The sequence below is a fragment of the Phascolarctos cinereus genome, unplaced genomic scaffold, assembly GCF_003287225.1.
Source record: "Phascolarctos cinereus isolate Bilbo 61053 unplaced genomic scaffold, phaCin_HiC Scaffold_4;HRSCAF=312, whole genome shotgun sequence".
Classification (NCBI taxonomy): domain Eukaryota; kingdom Metazoa; phylum Chordata; class Mammalia; order Diprotodontia; family Phascolarctidae; genus Phascolarctos; species Phascolarctos cinereus.
The window spans coordinates 133,361,709-133,376,455 of record NW_027555847.1 but is presented as its reverse complement, the minus strand read 5'-3'; the positions used below and the strand labels follow the sequence as shown (position 1 = coordinate 133,376,455).

General features: G+C 46.0%; 1 protein-coding gene across 1 annotated transcript in view; it reads left to right on the top strand.

Moving 5' to 3' along the window:
- CHTF18 (chromosome transmission fidelity factor 18) overlaps positions 1-14,743 on the top strand; it is a 55,506-nt gene extending 40,763 nt beyond the window's left edge. The window contains exons 19-22 of the mRNA XM_021006837.2: positions 4,533-4,677; positions 9,544-9,681; positions 13,144-13,201; positions 14,247-14,743. Of these exons, the coding sequence (XP_020862496.1) occupies positions 4,533-4,677; positions 9,544-9,681; positions 13,144-13,201; positions 14,247-14,383 (478 nt within the window). The 3' untranslated portion in view covers positions 14,384-14,743. The remainder of the gene's footprint in view (positions 1-4,532; positions 4,678-9,543; positions 9,682-13,143; positions 13,202-14,246) is intronic.
- The last annotated feature ends 4 nt before the right edge of the window (positions 14,744-14,747 follow it).

Genomic DNA, 14,747 nt, shown 5'->3' with positions numbered 1-14,747 from the left:
GGTTTGGTTCCTGGCCCTCTGGGAAGTCATGTGAGAAACTTTCATTGTGCCTATAAATTATCACATTGAGAACTTCCCAGAAACCAACACTCAAGAACATAGATCTTTTGCATGTTATTTTAAAAAATTGTTTTCAGAAACCCAAGTATCTTGTTGGCATTATGGCCGGCATTTGCTCAGGATTCAAAAGCATTTACCTAATTTCCTTCCTTTTTCACTCTGTCCGTAAAATGGTCTTTGTGCTGAAGTTGGAGTTAATGGGGGTTTCTCCTTGTCATGCCCAGAAGGCTCAGGATGCTCTCAGGAAGAGAGATTTGGCCATGGCTGGTACCCACGGGCCTCTGTCACTCATTGCTGAGCAAGGCTTGTATAATAATAAGCTTTTCTGCCATGTCCTCTTGTCAGGTCGGAGGGCCAAGGACTTCTGGCACTCCATGGGTGGGGAGCATATGGCCAGCTAAGCCCCAGCATCCCACTTATCTTCATTCACGTGGGTTTTAAACACATCTCATTGCTTCATGCCTTCTCCCCTTGAGTAATCTCCTTATTCCTATCCTCGGTCTTTAATTCCAAGAGCTCCCTCCATCTATCTTGCTTCTTTGTTTCCTACAGAAAATGGATCCCTTTTCCGCTTCATTTTCTTCTCTCTTCCCCGCTACAACTTCTTTGCCCCCTCTTTTTCTTATATCCGTTCCCTTTTCCTTCTATCTCCCCTTTTTCCCCAGCTACTGAATTCTAATCTTCCCTACCTCTCAACATCCCTAAGAACCCATAATCTGAGAGCTGGAGAGAATATGACAGCTCATGTGGTCCAACCCTCTGATTTTATAAAGGGGGAAACTGAGACCTAGAAGAGTGAAATGTCTTGCCTGCTGGCAAATATTTGAGGTGATGGCAGAACCAGAACTAGAACCCAAGACTCTTAAGTCTCTGAACAGTATTCTTTCCCCTGTACCATGCATCCGTAAAAGCAGTCAGACTTTGAACCTTTTGGTTCTGAAGATAGGGGCAGGGAGTTGTACTAGAGAAATAGCGAAGGGGAAACACGGTCGTCCCCAGGAGTGCTGGATTAGAACTCCCTGGAGGGAAACACTGTCTTATGTTGAATAATAGATCCTACAGTTAGATTAGAGAATCTTAGCATTGAAAGGAGACCTTTGGAGGGCATGTTGTCTAACCCTCCTATTTTATAGTGAACAAACTGAGCTTTACTGAAGCCATATAACAAATATCAGGACCAGGATTTGAATCTGGTTCTCCTGATTCCAAGTCTGGCATTTTTTCAGCCACATCACACTCTTAAAATTCTAAAGATTTGGGAAAGCAGTGACAGGTATAAGCTTAGGGGAGGTGAAGCATTTCATCTGGGCGGGCAGGGGAAAGAGAGGAGAGCCGTTAGTCGGAAAAGCATCCTATTCTAATGTTGGTATGGACAGGACATAGTCACCTCGAAAATGACTTTGTCAAGCTATGCTTTAGGAATGAACTCTTCTTCCACATCCCCCACCCCGGATTCCAATAAAGGGCTTAGTGACAATTCCCACCAGAAAGGTGATTGGCTTTTGAGGCTTGGAGCTTTCCGGTTTGGAGTGGGTAGTAGGGGTGGCTCCAGTTGTCATTGAGCCCTAGGAATCTGCCATCCTGAAAGTCACCCATTCAGGCTCGGTCAGGGGCAGAGGAGCTCAGAGCTCCAACTGCCCATCTCAAGTCTAGGCAGGTATCTGTGGAGCTAGCCATACATCTGCTTTTGAAGTGGAGAGAGAAGAGTTTTAGGAAATAGAGTCATGGTTTTCTCTTCCCAGTGAAGGGGTATTAGGGGTGGCAGCAGCAAGGAGCCGTGTGCGGAAGTCGGGGAGTTGATACCAGGGGCACCACTGCCCCATTTCTCTGGACACTGGCTGGGGAGCTGCTGGCACTTTATCCCAAATGTTCCAGGCCCGGTGCCACGAAACCCTGTTCATCACTGACTGGGGTATGCCCCTGGCTATTGCCCTGATACTTCTGGGGCTGATCTACCTCTGTATCTATCTTCCTGCCATCCTGCAGCATCACTCGGATGTAGTTATGGAGACAGCCCAGAATGTCACAGAGGAACTCCCTGCTGGAGCCCTGGGATTTGCCAGGGAGTAGAGGGCACTCTGTCCCCTCCAGGCACAGGCCAGTAGGGGAGGAAGGGTGAGTGGCCTGGACCTCCATACCAGTCACGGAAGTCCACCTGGAGGATGCTCCAGCAGCCTGGGGTAGAAAGTGCCCCAGACCACAGCCATGTGAGTGACTAACCCTGTTTCAGTTCCTGCTTCGCCTTGGAAGTAGGGCCTGGTTGTCAGGACTAGCTGGGATGCTGCATGAATTTTCGAAGTGGTTATACAATCGGGCCTTGTTACTTCAGACCACACTAATTGGGAATGGGTGATCATTCAGGCAGAGCAGGACTGAATTGTATCTTTGCAATTATATCTCTGAAAGAAGAGCTAATAGAACAAACGGGATTGCAGAGGCCTGTTTTAAATACTTTGGGGAACAAACTTTTCAAATATCTTTGCGTCCAAATGCTGTGCTCGTTACAGATAAGCTTGATTTATCAAAACAAGTCTGGCAGGATCTCAGACTGCTTTCTGTGAGCCAGCAGTTTGCATTATTACGTGTAGTAAAACCGAGCAGTTGCTCTGACTGCCCCAGTCAGTCCATACTGATAAGGTTTGACTATAGAGTTGACTCTCGCTTATTCATGTTGAAGTGGAGGGAGAGGATCCAAAATGATGTCTTTTTGGTTCAGTAATTCAGAAACCCCCCCCTGCCCATCTCCAGATGTTTTCCTCCAAAGCTGTTCGTGGGTTACCCACCATCACTTGCAGCAGCTGGTAAGTCAGATGCCAAAGTAAGGGCCTTCTTTTCTACCTTCCCTTCCATCTCTTCTTCCTTTTCCCCTATTTTGTCCATTTTTCTGTCCCCCTCCTTCCTTTTTTTCCCTTTCCTTCTCTCCCTCCTTTCTTTTTTTCTTCCTTTCTTTCTCTTTTTTATTCCCTTCCTTTTTCTTTCCCTTCTTCCCTTTTTCCTTCTCTCCTTTCCTTCCTCTTTCTCTTCCTCCTCTCCTTTCCTGCTTCCCTTCCCATTCCCTTCTTTCCTTTCTTTCCCTTGGCCACCCCACCCCATTTCTGTTCAGCTTAGAAGACACTTTTACGTCCTCCCTCCTCTGCCCTTCACCTCTAGACCTTCATCTCCCTACACACTTGTCCATACCTTCCCTCTTACGGCATGTATGACATCTATAAATGCTGTCAAAGCCAAGCAGTTTCCAAAGTGGGTGGACACAGAAGGTACCCGCTGTGGCTGTGGCTTCCAGCCTATCTCGGGTGTCTCTCATCAAGGCTGCCCAGGAAGTTCTAAGGAGAATCCTGGGGGCTGGCACCCTAACTGATTCTGAGTCTGGCTGTGTCTCTCTCACATCTGATTCACTGCAGCCCTAACGCTGTTTCTGGGAATGTTTGCTAGGGATCTATTTTTCAATTGTAGAGGCACCACAATTTATTATTTAGGTTGCATGTATGCGGTTGTGTGTGCTGATGTGCATATTTTTAAAACAGCTCATTTGCAAAGCAACCATTGGACTCTGCCCCAAAGTACAGAGAAAAGTTTCACTCTGGGACTTAAAACGAAGTGAAGTTAATTTTTTTAAACTCTTCTTTAGTTGGAAAACAGACTTGCTTTCAGAATCATACTTATACTCACTTCATTAGTGTGGGTCCCTCCTCCTTCCACTGATGCATATCCCATATCTTAGTATGGCGGGTCTGAAGCCAGAAGGACCCCTTGGCATCGATCTACTGGAAATTTGAGCTTTCTTAGAAATGAGCGTTTCTAAATTCAGCTAACTTGGCCTTCAAACATTAAGCCTCCGTGCCACGCCGGGGCCTATAGTACACTGAGCCTTTCCAGCCAGGTAGCACCCACCAGAGCGATCACCCTGCTAGTATAGCTTTCAGGAACCTTTCATCACCACCATGCCACAGTGAGGGATGGGAAGAAGGAACTTCAGTAATTGTCTACTCTGGGCTAGGAACAAAGTGAAAAAGTAAATGAGCCCTGCCCTTCAGAAGCTTACCTTCTACTTGGGGGGCATGATGTGTGTGCAAATAAGTAAATACAAGATAATTTGAGGAAGGAGAGAATGAGCCCTTGAGAGTGAAGTTTGCTTCATTCTTTATGTACTTGTATCTCTAGCATCTAGCATGGCGCCTGGCATAAAGTAGTTAGTTACTCACCAAATGCTTATGAATTCACAGAGGAAGCGGCATGTGAGCCGAGCCAAAAGAAGAAAAATATGGAGAGGTGGAGATGAGGAGAGGTCGGCTTCTTCAAATGATAGGAGATGCAGTGTTGAATTCAGGGGACAGTCTAGTTTAGCTGCTTATGAAAACCCCAAAAAGAGGAGAAGAAAAAAGACTGGGCTGCCCATTGTCAGAGTTGGGTCTTAGCTCTGCTTTCCTCTGTCTTCTCTCTCCTCCCTTCCACCTTTCCCCACAAACCATCAGGAACATAGAGGATGTCTGCCGCTTCCCCGATCTCCCTGCCCGGAAGCAGCTGACCTATCAGACCAAGCAGCTCATTGCTCGAGAAATTGAGCTGGAGAAGATGAGGAGAGCAGAAGCTTCCATTCAGGCTCGATACAGCGGCCAGGTGAGCAGAACCTGGGCACCAGCAGTCCAAGCTTTCCCCATCGTGGAAGGACAGGGCAAACTTTGGATTGGCCGGGGGGGGCGGGGAGGGTGGAGATGTGGGGATGTCCATCCAGTGGCTGAGAAGCATAGCTTCTGCGTGCCCCATAGGCCTAGAATCATCTCTACTTAGTGATTCTTTTGTCTGCTTAAGGACCACTGACCCAGGAGAGAACGGTGATGAGTGCTTCACTGTCTTTCCCTTTCTTTGGCCCTGACTCCTGGAAAGGGAGCTCAGAAGACTACCTCCTGACATCCCAGATTGTTTTGCGTGCAGCTGATTTGAAATGATGTCCAGAATTTGGGCATTTTCATTTCTGTCCCCGCAGAACACCCAATTCTGGTTTCCTGGAAGTGGCACTGGGGAAATTCTGGAAAGTGAAGCCCCTTGCCCCTACCCCCAGACCACTGGGACAGATTTTCAATGCCGGAATCAAGGACTGACCTTCAGGGAAGCTGGAGCCAAGAGAGCCCAGGCCTTAAAATGATTCAGAAATAGAAAAGATTTCAGAAGTTATCAAATCCACTCCCCACTGGAGCAGGAATCCCTTCTGTAACAGCTGGATAACAAAGTTATCCAGCCTCTCCTGAAAGACCTTTGGTAATGGGAATCTCATCACCTCTCACCGGTTGTTGTTGTCAGTATATTCCTTTTTATTGAACTAAAATCTGCCTCCCCATACCTTCGTCTTCCGTTCCCCCCACCGCCATTGGCCTAATCCTGCTGGGGGAGGCCAAGCATTTCCTTGTATACAGTGCCTGGCACACAGTAAGCACTTAATAAATGCTTGTTGACCAGAGGACGCCCTGTCCCCCGTGACAGCCCTTCGGATATTGGAAGGCAGCTCCCATCTTCTCCTAAAATCTTTTCTAGCCTGAAAGCTTCCCTAGTTCCTTCAGCAAGCCCTCATGACATAATCTCCAGTCCTCTCATCATCCTAGATCCCTTATTTGTCAATCTTGTACTCATTTTTCAGTGATCTTCCTGAGATGGGATTTCTCCAAACTGAATATAATACTTACAAGTGGCAGATTGCCATCCCCCCCTCTTTTTTTTAACTACCAAGTCATATTGAGCCTTTGGCTTACTTACTACGTTCTTAGTCTCTCCATATACTATGGAGAGTATACTCCATATACTATATGGAGTATAGACTATATATACTATACCCTTCCCCCACCCCCACCCCTCAGCCCCCTTTACAATCAGAGAATTTCCATCTCAGCCCTGTAAGTAGGGATTCCAGATAAGCAGTCTGGCCCACAAGACAGGATTTCCCAAATACAGGAGCCTAGGAGGCAGTCCTAGGTGTGAACACCTAAGGTAGATTAGAAATTACTTAATTTATACTCCTCCCTGGATTTTTTTTTTCTTTGCTCTTTAATGACTCACAGCAGAAATTTCTTCCCTGGTGCATCCAAGGCCAGGATAATTAGTCCTTCTGAGGCAGCATGAGAGCATGCTTGTCAGCAAAAACCAGCATGAAGACTGCCAGGCTAGAGCCCTGAGGAATTTTTGTTTGCATCATGTCTTTGGGGAGACATAGGGGCCTCCTTGGACTGCTGCTTCCAGTGGTTGGCCTGTGTGGGTGGTTGAATTTAAGGCTGTTCATCCCGCATCATCTGAGATTGGAAGAGGTTAGCTGGACCAAAAGAATTAGCAAAACATTAGCCTAGGGAGGGCAGGGTTAAAAAGAATGCCCGTTGCGTCCCAGTTAAAATAAGAAACAACTTTAAGCTCTCACAGGGGTGTAAGAATAACAGGGTATAGCAGCAGACAGAGATCCAGTGTGGGAGTTAGAAAACCTGGATCCTAATCCCAGTTCTTTTTCTGGCTAGCTTTGTGACCTTAGACAAAGCTACTTCTCTTATCATCCATTTCCTTCTTTGTAAAATTGCAAGGTTGGCCAAGGTGGTCTCTACGGCTCCTTCCAGCTCTGATATTCCATATTTCTGTGAGCTAAACTCCTGACAGTTCTCAGTTTAATGGTACATCGATTTAACTGGCAGCTACTGTCCTCCATGGGGAGTTATTAGCAGATATGGAGCCTAGCAAGGTAGTTTAATGTTTATATGTATTGTTTTGTATCTAAGGGTAATGAAGTGAATTTTTTTTTTAACATATGGTTGATGTGCTTAGAGTCCCTAATGAGGACAGCTACATAAACAGGCTATTAGACTAAGAATCACCGTGGGTGCATTGCACTAATTTGCTGATCTTTGATGGGAATTAAGTAACACCATTTGCCATACCAGAAACATAGAATGCCTAGAACTGGACGCCATGATCAAGATGGGCACAGCTGACCAGCATATTAGTCAGTAGGGCCAATTATCATATCACTCCTAAGTCTTTTCTTCTCTGGGCTGAATATGCCCTTTTCCTTAATCAACAGAGACCTCAGCGCCCACCTAATCCAGTTATCCTCTCCCTCGATTTAATAGACTTGTATGTGTGCTGATGATTTGGGGTCCTTTCTGTGTTCTTTTTGGAACCTGGAACTGCATTAAGAGCTTTGTAGAAAAATATACCATAAGGGGCAGCTGGGTGGCACAGTGGATAGAAGACCGGCCCTGAAGTCAGGAGGATCTGAGTTCCAATCCGGCCTCAGCCCAAACACTTGACACTTACTAGCTGTGTGACCCTGGGCAAGTCACTTAACCCCAATTGCTTAAAAAAAGAAAAGTATACCATAGATATAGACCCCTGGGCTGGAAAGTCAGATCAGTGTGACCTTGACAAATCTCTGGTTCTTGGGCCTGAGAGTTCACATTCCTAAATTATGGCTATTAAACAAAATTATCTGGAAGCTCTAAAAAGTATATGCTTTTTAAGGTAGAGGGGCAAGGAAAACCAACAGGAAGGAGCTCCAACCTGTTGATATCTCTGAGTGCCCATCAGAGTATCTCATATCAGGGGTCCAATACTAGGCCTCTCTTTTCCAGGATTTGATGCCCTGAGACATTTGATTAGAAGCATATTCTCTGTCCAATTCAGTCCCCTCCATGTGGAGACAGGGAAATAAAACATCGACTCCAATAACTGTTATGCAGAGTAGAACTTTGTGTTAGCATATTGTTATTTGAGGCCTGAGAAAAGAAAGATCATTCCTCATTGAGGTGGGGGGGGAGGGGGGAGGAGATGAGAATCAGGATAGGTTTCCTGGAGGAGGTGATACCTGAGCTAGGCCTTGAAGGATGGAGTCAAGGATTTCAGCAGAGATAGGAAGCATGGGGTGGGGGACCAGTCTGAGCTGTCTGTGCTTAAGTACCAGCAGAATGATACAAACAACAGCAGTCTTCCAAGACTGAGCTCTGTCCAGCCATCTGTCACCAGCAGTTAGGCATGAGGGGGAGGTGTGTGGAGGGAACCATTAGGACAGCCTGAGAGGAGCTGAACTGAAAGGGACAACCGCAGGCTTCTGTGGGATGTGTGAGGAGGAAACCACAGCTGCCAGGAGGTGTGCGACCCTGCAGGGAAGAGGGCATGTTCTCCATCCCTGTTTCCTCAGGCCTGACTCTTCAACAGAGAACCATGTTGTCTTCTCAGTCAAATTTTCTTCCCCTCATTTCAGCATATTGGAGTGGGAAGGAATATTGGCTCTAGAGTTGATGGAATGACCTGGGTTCAACTCTCAGCCCTGCCGCATACAACCTGCATAACCTAGAACAGGCCCCAGCTTTTTCTGGGCCTTGGTTTTTTCCAGCTGTAAAGAAAGGGGATTGGACTACATCTCCAGGCCCCCTTACTAGCTCTAAATCCTGTGTTCCAGTGACCTCTTTCCCACTTACGTGGTTCTATTTTGCTTTGAAGTGACTTGTGTAGACCTTGTATCTGCCTTTCTGATTCCACCACATTTTTCTCTCTCAAGCAGAGCTTGGAGAATTGGAAAATATTCCATGTGACTTCTCACCTCCCCTTCCAGACACCAGGGTCCTAGATGGCAGGAAACCCACCTTAATTCAATTCACTGACTACTTGTTAGTGACTTAGTTATAGGAGATAGAGGGTTAGCCTTGTAGTCAGAAAGGTCTGGGTTCCAACCCTGCCTCTGATTGTGATCACACATAGCGTGACTATAGGCAAGTCACTTATGCTTTCAGTGTCTTCCCACCCCACCCCTAAGTCTCTAAGACTTAGTTATTACAAATTACAGGGATTATTGTAAATTACAGAGAAGTTGTTAGTCTACATTAGTGGAAGGAATTTCCTTCCTTATCAGAAATTCCCACACCTAAGAAATCATACGTCCAGACCATCACCTCCTAAATTTTTTTTTTTTTGGCACCTGCTATATACAGAGAAGCATTTGGTGCTAGAAGAGATGTGTGTGTCTGTTTCTGTCCTGTCGGAGCTCAGAGCATAATAAATCAACTTTTCTATCCCCTAAAGCCTAGCATGAAGAAGTTTTTTTTTTCTTTTTGGTTTGTTTTTAGGCAATTGGGGTTAAGTGACTTGCCCAGGGTCACACAGCTAGTAAGTGTCAAGTGTTTGGTCTGAGGCCAGATTTGAACTCAGGTACTCCTGATTTCAGGGCCGGTGCTCTATCCACTGTGCCACCTAGCTGCCCCTGCAAAGAAGTTTTCTGAATACTGATTGGCTAGTTATCAGGAAATTGAACCAGAAACCCAAGCCTCAAGCCAGGAGTTGCCATCTGGTAACCCACATGTGCATAACTTTATCTGCACAGAGATCCCCAGTGCAGCAGAGTCTATAGAAGGGGCCCAGTCAGTGCTTGGTGATGGAGACTTCAGAGTGGAGTGAATGCCCAAGGTTCAGTGTGTTCCTAAAATATCCCTCGCTGTACGTCTCTCCCCACTTTAACAGGCCAACGAGGAAAACCGTTTGGCGATGGAGAACCCACAGTCATGCAGCAAGGAAAAAGGGACTCCTGTTGCTCCCATCCGGAACCATGAGCAGCGCCTGGAACACATCATGAAGAGAAAAGCTATCTTTGATGAGAAGGTGAGTTTAGGGGGGATTGAGGAGAGCCCAGTACAGGGAGAGAGTCCGAGGTTTGGGAGACAGAAGATCTGAATGCTCTTCCGGGTTCTGCCACTAACTTGCTGGCTGACCTTGGCTTACTTCTTACCCTTCTCTGGGCCTCAGTTTCTTCCTCTGTAAGACAGGGATCATGATATGTACTTCAAAAAGACTGTTAGAAGGATAAGATTTTTAAAAATAATAATAATATCTAGCATTTGAATAGTGTCTACTCTGTGCCAGGTATTGCTAAGCACTTTACAAATATTGCCTCACTAGATTGTCTCAACAACCCTGGAAGGTAGTATTTTTTTCCTCATTTTATAGAGGAGCAAACTGGACTAGACAGAGGTTAAGTGACTTACCCAGGGTCACACAGTTAATCAGTATCTGAGACTATATTTGAACTCAGGTTTTCCTGAGTCCACTTAGCTACTCAGCTGCCTGCTGAATATCTCTACCTGGATTGTCTTGGATGCCCCATAGGCATCTCAAATTCAACACATCCATCCCTACCACCCCTCCCCAAATTTTTCCTATTTTTGTCAGAAGCATCACCATTCTTCCAGTTACACAGATTCTTTACCTAAGAGTCATCTTCAGATCATCTCCACTCTCTCTTATCCCCCTCCCCCACCCCTTTTCCAGTTGGTTGTCAGATCTCATCAATCTTATGTCCCCAACAAATCTCCAATCTCTTCCTCTTCTTTCTCTGCCAACAACCACCATAGTCAGGGCCATCATGAACTCTCATCTCTGTTGTAATAGTGTCCCAGTTGGTCCCCTTGCCTTTAACATCTCTCCTCTCCCAACCAACCTTCACTTAGATGCCAAGTTGATCCTAAAGTGTAGACCGGGCCATGTCACTCCCCAGCTCTAGAAACATCAGTTCTCTGTTGTCTTTAGGTTAAGAGGCAGGCTCCTCAATTTGGAACTATGCCCAAGGGGGCTATAAAACTGTGCGTACCCTTTGACCCAGCAATAGCACTTCTGGGGCTGTATCCCAAAGAGATCATAAAAACAGGAAAAGGACCCTCATGTCCAAAAATATTAATAGCAGTTCTTTCTGTGGTGGCCAAGAATTGGAAATTGAGGGGATGCCGTCAACTGGGGAGTGGCTGAACAAGTTGTGGTATATGAATGTAATGGAATACTATTGTGCTATAAGAAATGGTGAGCAGGCAGACTTCAGAAAAACCTGGAAAGACTTGTGTGGACTGATGCTGAGTGCAGTGAGCAGAACCAGGAGAATGTTGTACACAGGAACAGCCACATTGTGCGATGATCAACTGTGATAGACTTGGCTCTTCTCAGCAATGCAAGGATCTAAGACAACTCTCCAAAAGACTCAAGATGGGAAATACTGTCCACATCCAGAGAAAGTCTGAATGCAGATGGAAGCATACTAGTTGCTCTCCTTTTCCTTTGTTGTTTTGTTCTATTGCTTCATTCTCTGGTTTCTCCCATTAGTTCTAATTCTTCTTTACATCATGAAAAAAAAGAGAGAGAGCGAGGCAGGCTCCTGACCTTCCAAGCCCCTCACAAGGCCGATGACACTTTAGTCTTCCTATGTACGTGAGATGCCATCTTCTGCCTCCTGCCATGGCACAGGCTGCCCCCCCCATCCCTGGAATGCTGTCCCCTTACCACCAACTCTTGGAAACTCTTAATTCCCCTCAGGCTCAGCTCCAAAGCCACCTTCTTCAAGCAGCGTTTATTGGTTTGTTAATATACTCACCCCATCTCCCGCTGCCCCTCCACCTCCATCACTGTGTTGTTTTTTTTTTATCTTGGATTTATTTTTCTCTGAACATGTCACATCCTCCCCGGTACAATGTAAAGTCATTGGAGGCAAGCATTGCATCACTTTTGTATTTGTATACAAATACAAACCCTGAATGCTAGGCTAAGGAATTTAGACTTTATCCTTAAGACGGGGGGAGCCATTGAAGACTTTTGAGCTGGGTAAAGACATGGTCAAAGCTGTTTCCTTGATGTGAGGCAAGGGCTGTGAAAGTGCCTTAAGCTTAGGTTGTTTCCTGGACCTGCCCTTCTTGGCCTTGGGTTGTTGGAAGCCTGATTTTATTTATGTCAAATACCCTGGATCCTAATCCTGCCTCAGTGGAGACACAGAGTGGAGGCCATTCCCTAGCCCAAGAGGAAGGCTAGGCCTGGGGCTGGAACATTGTTCAGGGGCTCTGCCCTCTGCTATCCTTCGTCACTAGAAAAGAGCAGGGCTCCCTGCTGACTCATCTATCCAGGTGAAAGAATTTCTACCCTCTAAGAAAGTAGGAAGTGAGGGCCCTTAACTAAGCCCAGACCTATGTGGATTTAAGCAGTACAGTAGAAAGATAGCAGATACTTTGATGAAGAAGGGAGCGAATAAGCATTTATTAAGCACCTACTGTGTGCCAGGCACTATGCTAAGAGTTTACAAATATTAATATCATTGATAGACTGGGTTTGAGGCCTCTTTGTCACTCCGTGTGACCTTGAGCCAGTCACTCAGTGTGACCTTGAGCCAGTCACTTAACCTGTTTTCTCTTCGGTGAAACTAATCCCTACTCTGCTTCCTTAGGGGTATGAGGCTTGATGACAAAGATAGATGGGAACCCTAAAGTACAGGAGACATGTGAAGGATGGTGATCACTATTAAGACTGACATGAGATCAGGAGGCCTCATTGCATCATGCCCCATCTGCCCTGCCTGCAATACCCTCTGTGTCTCCAGGCCCAGATAATGATGATAATCATAAGCTCATATTTGGGGGGTGGGCAGTGATTACCAAGTGCTCTCACTTCCGTTGTCTCATTTAATCCTCCTGTGAGGTGAGCAGAACAGACACAATCCTTCCCCATTTTACAGAGATGGAAACTGAGGCTCAAGTTAAGAGAGCTGCCCCGAGGTCACATCAGTGACATCAGCCCGCTGTTTATTACCTTCCTCAAAGACGGGGTGGTAGAGAGAAAGAGGGGAGGGGGCACCTGGCTAACAGATGTTGCCTTTGAACACAGTTAATCTGGGCTAGGGAGGTAATCGGTTAGAGGCAGGGGAGGGGAGAACAGACAGACACTCATTAATATAATCCCCCAAAATGGTGGCGAGCAGAATTCTGGCCCGAGACATAAGATTTGAAAATTTTAGGCATACCTAAAAGGTGATATTCTTGATTTGGGGCATCAGAGTAGCAGGGTATATGTGTATGAAAATTAAAAGGGGGGAAGGGGGGAGAAGGATTTCAAGGGTGACTTTCAGGGATGGGGAGAGAGAGACTCTAATCCCTAGAGAAATGAATGTGCCTTCAGACCATTTGTTCATTTAGGCATCTGGGAGGATAATGATATTAATGTCAGTTCTCTTGGGCTGGTCTGGGTGGGTTTTTCAGACAAGTGAATGCTTGACTGTACTGGAAAATGACTGAACCACTCTGTTTTAATCCTTAGCCCGAAAGAGATTTCTTCGGACGTGAGGTAGTGAGGAAAGTCGTTACTCCAAGTCAAGGTAGGTGGAATGAGGTGGAATGGGATAGAATGGTACCTCCCTGTGGGAGGAGAGGAGAGGAGGAGAGAAGGAAGCTGTAGGTGTCGGGAAGAGAGGTGGGGGAAGGCCAGATGGGAGCCAGGCATGAATGTGAACGTAATGTTAATTAATATTATTTGCTAAGGGCAGAAGTCTCCCGTTGAGGGGAGAAGGAAAAGGGGAAATTGGGAGTGGGGAGGGGTTTTTTAATGTGCAGAGGTCACCACATTAAGGAGAGGGAATTTAGTGTGTTCAGATTAGACGTTCAGGAATAGGAGAAAGGATTGTTAATGCCATTCATGTGAGCAATCTAGGAGGGGTTGCTGGCTTATGAAAGCCCCTTCCATCTCACTGTGTGTTGGTCCCCTTCCCCCTGAGATAGGGATAGAAGCCACCAGCTTCTTCACTTAAAATTTGGGGATCTCAGGAATCTCCCCTCTCATACCCCTGAGACTTAGAAAATGACCACTATCTTCCTCTGATACACAGCAAGGGTTCCATGATACATCATGCCCACCCCTGGGAAGTGAGAGCTGTCCACGTCAGAGCCCTTTTTTTCTTTAGGGAGTCATTGTGGTATGGAGGGGAAAGACCTCAAAAGACTTGGCTTCCCTATCCTCCCATACTCTAGCATCATGACCTGGGAGCCAGTCACTTCTTACTGGTTTTTTTCTCTGTAAGATGGGGCTGATAATCCTTGGTCTCACTCACTGGGTAGTTGTAAGAGAACAGCTGTGAAACCGCTTTGTAAATTGTAAAGTGGGTGTTCTAATAGATGATGATGGTTATCATCATGACTTCTTCCTTTTTTTTTCGGTTGGCCATTGAAATTCAGGACCCTCCAAGTCCCTGATTAACCCAAGTCCCACCTTTGGATAATTTCCTCATTTTCTCTTAGAAATCAAACCCAACCCCATCCTTGTGCAGATGAGAGAGCTGAGAGGAACAGAGCCTCCATTCATGGCTCCTGTGGTCCATCTCAGTCCCCCCTAGTCACTCCCATTCTCCCCTCGTCTTCCCACCATAGAAACCCCAGGACCTGAGAGAGATTCATTGGAGAGACGGATGGGAAAAGCAGTGGGAAAGAGCGACATGTGGTTTCGATTTAACGAGGGTGTTTCTAATGCTGTCCGGCGAAACCTGTATATTAAAGACTTACTCTGAACCCTTGAACCCTGATCACTCCCTGCTCAGAATTTGGGTGCCACCTTAAGAGGAAAGAGAGATACACACTGCCCCCCACTTTCTCACTCGAGCGTGTGCGTGTGTGTGTGTGTGTGTGTGTGTGTGTGTGTGTGTGTGTAGAGGTTAGATGTTAAGTGCTATGCATTTGAGTGTTTTGCCTCCAGACCTCTTTGTAATAAACCAGTGAATAAATTGCAATGTTGAGACACTGTGAAGTATTGCTTTGTTTTTATTTATGTATAAACCTTAGTTTCCTGCATGGTCAGCCTATTGACTGCAAAACTGTATATTCTACAATATACAAAAGTATTGAAAACCATTGAAAAGTCTTTTTTTTTTTACA